Source organism: Pelodiscus sinensis, chromosome 3 (genome assembly GCF_052426305.1).
Source record: "Pelodiscus sinensis isolate ZL-2025 chromosome 3, ASM5242630v1, whole genome shotgun sequence".
Taxonomy (NCBI): domain Eukaryota; kingdom Metazoa; phylum Chordata; order Testudines; family Trionychidae; genus Pelodiscus; species Pelodiscus sinensis.
Genome location: NC_143054.1, coordinates 139,587,679 through 139,597,449, shown reverse-complemented (window position 1 = coordinate 139,597,449; position 9,771 = coordinate 139,587,679). Strand labels below are relative to the sequence as shown.

At 42.9% G+C, this 9,771-nt stretch overlaps 1 protein-coding gene across 1 annotated transcript; it reads right to left on the bottom strand.

The window, feature by feature from the left end:
* Positions 1-1,273: 1,273 nt before the first annotated feature.
* Positions 1,274-9,458, bottom strand: NANP (N-acetylneuraminic acid phosphatase). Its single transcript, XM_075924965.2, has 2 exons — positions 9,304-9,458; positions 1,274-7,715 (listed from the first exon to the last, which is right to left on the bottom strand). The coding sequence occupies exons 1-2, from the start codon at positions 9,391-9,393 to the stop codon at positions 6,990-6,992; spliced, it is 816 nt and encodes a 271-aa protein (XP_075781080.1). The 5' UTR covers positions 9,394-9,458; the 3' UTR covers positions 1,274-6,989.
* Positions 9,459-9,771: the final 313 nt, after the last annotated feature.

Below are 9,771 nucleotides of genomic sequence, written 5' to 3'. Positions count from 1 at the left end.
GATCCATATTTAAAAAAATAGAGTGTGTGTGTTATGTTTAAGGTTCTAGGCTGATGCTGAACACAACAATATTTAGCAAGCAGTAACTGTCAGACAGAATATAAACATATTCTTTGTGGTCTTTTTTCAGATTACTGCAGTCTGAACATTGGAATGGTTTTCATAAAATTAGGTGAGAAATGGTGCAAATAGTTAGCATGAATAGATATGTAAATCTGCTATTTTTGCATGCAAATAGACTGTGAGATATCTGAGACCATCTGATTTGAGCCTGAGAATAACATAACCATGTCTGACTAGATATGTTTGGGACAGAATCATATAAATGGAAAGGAGTTATTATATCATTCAGCCCATCTCCCCACAAATGTAAAACTTCTTCTTAGTCCATTGTCTATCCAGTACTTTCACTGGCCTAGTGTTAAAAGTCCCAAATGACAGTGGCTTCCATAACATACCTTGGGAAGCTATTCCAAAAGCTGGACATTTCTCCTTTTATTCAGCCTTCTTTTTTTTTTCTTACTCTTGGGTTGACCACTTCCTAAACTATGGGCTACTCTAAGTTGTACTGGCTTGAATAATCCACTAGTGTCTGGTTTGTTGACCACGGATGAGAGAGTGCACTGTACAGATCCCTTTCTGGAATCTTCAGCTAGCTGCTTAAAGTAGCTTTAAATATCCATTTTGCCACTAGTGTGGCACAGATCACTATGAAGAGTTGAGGATGTGGCTCTAATGATTTGTACACGTAAATGAAGATATAGTAGCCCAGTGTCTGAGTCTAACGCCAAAATGCTGGCTGTTCCCTCTGGGCAGTGCTGTTGCTGAAATGCTGGCTGTTCCCTCTGGGCGGCCCGTGCTGCATGGGAAGTGCGCGGCCCAAACGGCCTCTTGAGCCGCTTGCTCCCCCGCGGCGGCCCGGCTGAGTGGTGCAGAAGTCAGCCGAGTGCCACAGTGGGAGGCGAAGAGGGGAGGAGCGGTTACTTTCGGCATGACAGCGGCTCCAGGCCTCGCCCCCCTAGCCGTGAACGTCACCGTCCCGCCCCCCCCTTCACCTCCTGCTGTGGCGCTCGGCTGACTTCTGCGCTGCTCAGCCAGGCTGCTGCGTGGGAGCAAGCGGCGCAAGCGACTGTTTGGGCTCCACACCCCCCATGCAGGACGGGGAGTGCGAAGCCCAAACAGCCAGTTGGGCTCCGCGGTCCCCCGAGTGAGAGGCAGGAGAAGTGAAAGAGAGAGAGAGAGAGGCAGGAGGCAGAGGAGAGCTGAGGGGGGGGGAGAGGGGGAGGCAGTAAGAAGACGAGAGAGAGAGACCGGAGGCTCAGGAGAGAATACCGACATGGAGGAGAGACCTGAACATCCTGTCTTATGATGGGCTAATTGGCTAGTAAATGAAGATCAGGCAAATGAATGCATGCAACTGTGTTGATCTACTTTTTTGAAAATCTGGCCCATTTAAAAATGCCTAAACAGGATAGTGCTGTACCCATTGTATACCAGCGCAAGTCCACTGTTGTCCAAGGAGTCTTGGAGTAAAGGAATAGAGAATGGGACCTACTCGCTATTTCTTGCGGACAACCATATCATACAATTTTACAGTTAATGCTGCTAATCACACATTAAAAATGAATTAAATTGCTTTTGTTCACTATTAATTTGGAGAAAGAAATTGTTACAGAGATACAGTCAGCCTAAATACTACCAAAGCTTACAAAATTTGAAAAGCATAAGAATTATAACAGAAAGGTTAGAAATGATTTATTTAAAAAAAAGTTTTTTCAGATTCCCAATACATCTGTTGCCTCACAATCATGCTGTAAATACAGAAAAAAGATCACATGCAGGCCCTATAGAAACAAGAAACATTGTGGGGAGAATGTAAGTAAACAACCTGATGGAACAGTCTAGACATTCAGAAAACCATGACTCTGTTGTTATTTTGACAGATCTGTTGTTGCAACAAACGTATTTCTAAGATTGGGTACTTATTTTGTGTCTAGTTACCAAAAAGAGTATAACATTAGAAATGATGAATTTATGACTAAAGTATAGGAAAACATGTATGGGCACATGGTAAGTCTTGCAAACTCATACAGAAATCAATGTGTCTAAGGCCATGTCTACACTGGGAAATTATTTAAAATTTACTAAGTTCAATTTCTGGGCACCCAATTTTACAAATTCAAAGTTCCATGTCCTCACTACAGGGAAGAACAGAATGTAATCCAAGGCAGGTTCCATTAATGTGGATGCACTACCTTGGACTCCGAGCTCCAGGAAGCACTCTGGGGAGTAGCGGGAGACCTCCTAGAGGCCAATTAGTTGGAATTAGCGAAACCAGAGCATCCACACTAACATTATTTTGAACTTACAAGTTCAGGAAAAGCTGGAGTAGAGTTTAAATTCCATAGCCCCTCATTCTAAATAATGAGCTTGGTAGTGTGGATGTATCACTTACAAATTTGATCTTGAGGGGCTAATTTCGGACTAAGGTCCTAGTGTAGACCAGGCCTAGTGTATCAAGATGCTAGGTACCTTTCAAATGTCTTAGAAAGAAAAGTAAATTCTATTACTGATGTATTTTTGTACTGAAAGGAAAAAAGGACTTAGGATGTTCAGAATCCTTCTCATTTAAGTATCAAACAAAACACAACGAAGGCCATCAATAGTTTGGAAAACGAAACCTATTAACTTCTTCACTGCAGCTGTCCTGATAAATCCTAGTCCTTCTCCCTACAACCTGTGAAGATTTTACATGCTGCAAAAATATGCAATGTCAACATCACAGAGCATTTTATAAGCTATGGAAATGCCAGAAAATTAAATGTCTAAACAATTGTGTATACTGCTTTGAGTCCTTGAGCTGTGTTCATGTGGACATTAAGAAGTTTCCCATACAATTCCACTGGAATAAGTATCCATACTATATTATACAGCAAGCACAATGTACAATGCTGTATGTCTGGGTTCCTAACAACATAGGCACTGAACTGCAGTTTTGCTTTAGACACAGCTGACATCAAGCCTGCATTATGTCCCTTGTATGTACACAGTGAAATCTAGAAAGTGAATCATAATGGGGACAATCCATTACAAGGTTTGGTAGGAAAAATAAAAGCTGTTCACGAAAGCAGGAAAAAACACTATTTACTATATGGATATTGTATTTCTGCTAGTGTTACTTCTGATGGTTTGCAGTTGATTCTTATATGACAATTTATCTTTACATTTTGGGGTAAAAGCCTTAAGCTAATTTTGCAATATAACGAACTTCAAAACCAAAGTTAACCTTAATTTCATAAACACAGACAGTGCATGTAGGTACAATCAACTCCTGGACAACCACAATTCTAGTCCTATATCATTCTCTTGAGAATAGACAGAAATATACAGACAGTGAGTCAGAGTCTATGCCTGCAGAATATATGCAAGTCTCATTGACTTCAGATGGAGTTACTTGCATGGCCCCATATGTAGCTGAGTATGCAGTTACAGTGCTTTCTTGTTTTACTGACAGATTTAGGAATCTGCCCATGTGCAAAACAGAAACAACAATATTCCTCTCTACAAGAGAAACCTTCCAAATAATAAATAGGTAGGTGGACTCAGCAGCCAGAGGCAGAATTATTATTTGTGCATTATTGGCAAGGAGAAAGCATTAGACATATCTTCAACTTATATAAATAGTTATCGTGAAGTCTATGGAGCTAAGGGGGTTTACAGCAGTTGAGGATCTGATGTTATGGCTCCATGGATATGTGAAAGTAGAAAGAATTATACTGTAAAAGAAAGATGAATTATGCTGTAATAATTGAATAAGTTGAAGGAATACTGTTTGTCTCTGAACAGGAAGAAGAAAAGTATGTTAAAGTTGTTTGTAGGTATGCAGATCAGAGTGCTAGCCAGGTGGGCCTGAGTTAATAGGAAAAGGAACATTAGGTGTTAGGGAGAAAGCAATTGAGATAAACAAGGTGATATGGACAGGAGATTGCTGTGTGCTTGATGTGGAAATGAAGATACTTGACTAGCCTCAGATTAATCATGTGAAGTTTTGCCCCTCTTTTAATCCTGTTAATTTTAGCTTTCTTTTGACTGTATAAATCAAGGAGGTTGAACCTTGTATGGCGCACACATTTTCTGGGTGCATTTAGCAGAGCGGCTTTGCTAATAAACAGAGCGGTCTGACAAATCTGTGAGTCCTGTCTGACTGACAGATATATGCAGCCAAAAGTCTCATCCCAAAATTATGGATGATATTTTATTACATGAAGATGCCTTTAAAAGACTGGGATTCCATTGTGCTGAAGAAACAATAGTTTTTTTAGTGTTACAAATCTTGGGAGGTTGTGGTAGTTTTTTTTTTTTTTAATTAAAATTTACAGAACCAAGTATTTGTATACTTAGTGACACCATCTAACCTTTTGTATACATTTGTTTGTTTCACATAAGCCTTATTTTTGGACTAGCCTTCCTTCCTTAATTTTCCCCCATAACTATGTTAAAAGCTTAGGTCAGGGGTGGGGAACTTCTTTGGGGGTCGGGGCTGCTGACCCACAATCAGTCGGGGACCACACACAAGTGAGAAGTTAAAAAACTCTGAAATGGTCCCTGACTGAGAAGCAGAAAGACACTCCCCACATTTCCCTCACACACCAGAGCCTAGGGGGCCCAGGCTAAATGTTGTGTGCTCGAGCCCTGCGGTGAGGGGCTGGAGCACCAATGCAAGCTCCCCAATGCTGGGGAAGGGGAGCCCTGAGCCTCAGGGACTGGATCCAGGCAAGCTAGGGACTGTCTCTGACCCCTGAGCCTCAGGTTCCCCCCCTTTGGCGTAGGTGGTGTCTGCTTTTCTTTAACTGATTGTTCTGTATGACTGGCAGTTTACTCCTTGAGGGCATCCCCTAGTGCTTGTCTACATGAAGTTGAACTGGTTTAACTTTTTAAAAATCAATTTAAAATGCAATACCCTTCAGACACTCTTATTTCTACTTACGGATGACATTGTGATTTAATGGCCATTTAAACCAAAATAAGTCTCTATGCAGGGCACTACATCAGTTTAAAATAGGTTTAAATTCACATCTTAGGTTAAACTGATGTAGCTTTATCATCTAGACATGTCCTTCCAGCCTTCTAAGTTTGATTCTTTATGGTGTTTATGACTCTCCAAGTCTGAGATTTTCTTTCCTAACTCACAACCATGTCCAAAAATATAACTATCAACGGTTATGAGCAGTATTTTAAAACATGAAATTTGTGATCCATCACATGATAGGCATTTTGCCTTTTCCCCAATTTTTAAAATATTAAAATTAAAGCTTGATGTTATCAAAAGTTCTTATTTTTGTATGCAAAAAGTTACATTATTGAAAAAAGCATTTTGTAAGGAGGGAAAATAAATGTCACAAAAGAAAATCAAACAAATAATTTTGTGAAGAGTAGTATTATAATATTGGCATAAACAGGGTCATTTTCTAAATCCAATGTCAATACTGTACACAAAGCTGTTTATCCAGTATTACATTCTATACCTGAATTCAAGTTGTTTGAAAAGTCATGTAAAACACTTGGAAAAATTGTAAACTGTTAAAAGTAAGTACAGATGAAATACATGTAGAAGCTAGAATTTGGAACGGTCCTACAGCAACAATTAGTAGACAAAAAGGCTCCAATCTTTTACTGGCTCCAAATGGGTAAACCATTGCAACGTTCCTGAGCCAACTGCAAGACCAAAGTTTACAAAATGTTTGATCAAAATTCATTAACGCAATTGTTCTTTGGTTTTATAAGCTTTAAGAATATTAGACAAAACTGAGTGAAGACCATTGCAAATGTCTAAAACTCACATTATAGTGCAGAAAATCACAATCTGCATTAAAAATACTATTTTAGTGCAGATACATATGATTAAAACAAAATCCTATACATGAAGTCCCACTGATAAATGCCCCCCTGTATATATGCAAGCTTTCAGGTGCACATACATTTATTTTTCTGACAGGGATTTGGGTCTTATTAAATAAGTCACTGCAAAATTTGGGAAGATAATCACTAGCTTCCAAACTTACAATATCAATGTTTACCCAAAAAATTTAGAGTGGGCTGCTTTATGTACTAGAGATCATATCACTTTTTAAAATGGGGAAATTCACTTCAATTGGTATTAGGAAATCTACAGATTAGATTGTAAAGAACCTAAGGCTATGTCTACACTGCAGGCTTGTTGTGCAAAAACAGCCGTTCTTGCACAAAATCTTGCAGAGCATCCGCACAACAAGTCCATTCTTGCACAAGAAAATGTACAGTAGATTGTCAGAAAAGAGGGCTTTTTGTGCAAGAGTTATTCCTCTCCCCACGAGAAATAAGTCTTTTTGCGCAAGACCTCTTGCGCAAAAAGGCTAGTATGGACAGCAACAGGGGTTTCTTGCACAAGAAACCCCTATGGCTAAAATGGCCATCAGAGCTTTCTTGCACAAGAAAGCGTCCACGCTGCCATGGATGCTCTTGCGCAAAAGCACATGGCTGTGTGGATGTGCTCTTGTGCAAGAACTCTTGTGCAAAAAGTTTTTGCGCAAGAAATCTGCAGTGTAGACATAGCCTAGAGTTCTACCACGTTCTCTCTTCCACCTTCTACATACTGCAAACAATCTTTTTAGCAGGAATTTCAATAACTTACAAGTCAGCGAACCAAAATGAAAATCTTAACACTATATTTTTCCTTTTTCTTTGTTAGAGCAAAAGGCTGATAAGCATGGTTGTCAGACCAATGCTAAAAAAGTCTATCATAGTTATTTCCAGATGCAGAGCATAAATAGAAGATAACTTATGCATAATTTATTTTCAAAAAATGTCAATCAATAACAAGATTCAATACTTTTCTATTCAACTGCACTCATAAATATACTCTTACTCCCACATCCACCATTTGAGTAAATATATTCACGTGTAAGATTTTAGTTCCAAACCTTCAACAAAAGCATTCGCAGGCTACAGACTTAGCATTTCTTGGATTCTATACTGGCACTATGGTGTCCATCATTAAAACGAATCATCTTGTCAGTTTCTAAGTTAGCATTCGTTTTGTGGTCCATATTCTGTAAGAGTGCTGGAAGATCAAGAACAGAAGAAATTATATAATCAGGTGTTGGGGAAGTGTTTATTGGCATTGTCATTGTTTTATTTATCCAGACAGTTGCTTTCAAACCAGCATTCAGGCCTCCTTGAATATCTGTGTCTAGTGAGTCACCAACCATCACACAGTCCCAAGGCTGTACCTCTAGTAGCTTACAACAATGATGAAATATAGATGGTGCTGGTTTTTCTTCTTTCTGTTCTCCTCCCACAACAATAGCATCAAAGTATGGTTGACAGCCACATGCTTCAATCTTCTCCCTCTGAGTTTGTCTGTCTCCATTAGTTAATAAAAGCAAGCGGACCATTTTTCGAAGTTCAGTAAGCATCTTTCTTATATCCTCTGTCAGGGTTAGATGCTGTAAGCGTGTAGTTTTCCACAGGAAATAACATTCTGCAGCCAGATTTCGATTAGCCTCACCACCCTTTGTTTCTTGTATTGCTTCTTCCCAATGTGAGATCCTTAAATCAGTAATGCACACCTTAGCTGGATCATGACATTCTTTGAGGAGTTTTTCTTTGACCTTATCACAAATCATGTGAGCTTCTCCTTCATCACACTGATGTTTTGATTGCAAGGCATTTATTACCTTTAACAAAGGGAAATGGAAGGTTACAATCCAGCATTACACACTAAGGGCCAGAATATGCCACCTCGCCTTACATGGAATAGTACTTTCTTACACAAGGAATGTAAAAGTTCAATTAACCAGCTAATCGAATAGTCAGTGCAATTTGCATCGACCATTCAATTAGTTGATAAGGGCATTTCTTGTCTTTGAAAAGTAGCAACAGCCAGGGATGTTACTACACTTCAAAGGCAAAAGCGCTGTGGGGAACATGGAAGCTAGCGGGGGACTCAAACAGTCCCCTGCCGGCCTCATGCTCCTTGCATTTCAAAGTGGCAGTGTTGCGTGGAGCCCGGGGTCAGCGAGGAGTCCCCAGCTGGCCCCGGGTTCCATGTGGAGCTGCCACTTTGAAGTACCTCCTCCTTAACTCCCCTCCCCCGCTGCCTCTTTCTGGTAGAGGCAGCAAGGAGGGGAGCAACTAGTCCACTAGCGTGTCGACTATCCGATAAGCATTTGCTTGTTGACTAGTTGTTCCTTATCTTCTGCCAGGAGTCCCACTGAAATACAATGGGATACTCCTCGAGTAATGTATCATTCAATATGAGTAAGGATAACAAAATCTGGCCCGTAGTTTGAAGTGGCACTTAACACAGAATTCTTTTGAAAAATAACCCATTATCATAGCTACGCTGCATCACAAAGAGCCTACAGAACGCACTGTGCTTTGGCTTCCCTCCAACACCAAAGGATAGTTGAGAGGGAGCAAAATAGAGTGAATTATTTCACCCTTTTTAAAAGTGAAGCATGCACACGAAGTGACCACATAAAGGAAACTTTGGTGGGATGTTAATCCTCCATGCTCCTAGTGGAGCTAGCGTATTCTGGGCTGAATTTATGAGGATGTGACTTGCAGACCCACAATCTAAGTTGTTACATATCTTGGGAGAAACCAGTTAATATTTCTATCAATAAGTGATAAGTGTAATTTCTGCTACAAAAAAAAAAATCACATATTAACACCCAGCCTGATTATGCAGCCTTTATTTACAATGACTTAAGCACGACAGCAGCTATTTTAGCCATGAGCACTACTGGAAACCCTAAGCAATGAACAGTGTATAAACTGCTCCTCGCCAGAAGTAACCCTGAGCAGCACAATGCTGAATACCCGCACCAACCTCTTCCCCCTTGCTTGAGCGTACCCACAGCTCCAGACACTGACCCTCCCGCGCCAGCTCAGCAGCACGGGGCCACTACCCGGCCTGCTCCCTCCAGCTGTGCCACTGAGCCACGCGCGCTGGGACCCAGGCCAGGCAGCCCACTCGGGCTGTGCACAGACCCATCCCCCCGTAACCCCTGCGCAGCCAGGACGGCGCCCACGGCAGGGGAGTCAGGCGGCACGAGCGGGCTCCCTGGGCGGGGCACACGCCAGTGCCCCACAGCGGCCCCAGGGCGGAGGGACCAATGGGGGGGGCGGGGCGCTAGGAAGGGCAGGACGCGGCTCCAGGGTAGCATCCCTGGGCCGGAGGGGGGTTGGTAGCGAGCCCAGCACAGCCCCTCCTGCAGCCGGGGGGGGGGAGGGTGTCCCCCTGGCGGGCCGGGCCGGTACCTCCGCTATGGCGCGCCGGCCCGCGGCCGCCGTGTCGACCAGCGTGTTGTCCAAGTCGAAGAACACCGCCCGCACCCCCTGCAGCCCCATCGCGGCGTCTGCGCAGCGCCCGGCCGCCTCTCGCGAGAGCCGCGGCGGCTTGGAGAAGAGAAGGCAACAGAGCGAGAGCTCAACACACCGCGAGAACGAGATGTGTGCTGGAGGGGGGAGGGGGAGTTTCGGTGGGGCTGCGCGCGCAACGGGCTTTCGTGACAAACTTCTCTTCGCGTGCGAGTGGCTGGTGCCGCCTGTGAGATAAAAGCGCCGCGATAAGAGGCACGTTAGGGAAAGAGCATTTCTCGGGCAGCCCCTCCCCCCCCCCCTCCCGCAGTGCGCGCGCGACCCTTGCCCCAGCCTGCTCGCCCCAGCCTGCTCGCTCCAGCGCGTGGAGGCTGCCTCGCTAATAGGACGCTAATAGGAGGCCAATTT

Coding starts and splice junctions, on each gene's coding strand:
- NANP (XM_075924965.2), bottom strand. CDS start 9,393: ATGGGGCTGCAGGGGGTGCGGGCGGTGTTCTTCGACTTGGACAACACG. Junction 7,716..9,303: donor GCCGGCGCGCCATAGCGGAG/GTACCGGCCCGG, acceptor CCTTTGTTAAAG/GTAATAAATGCCTTGCAATC.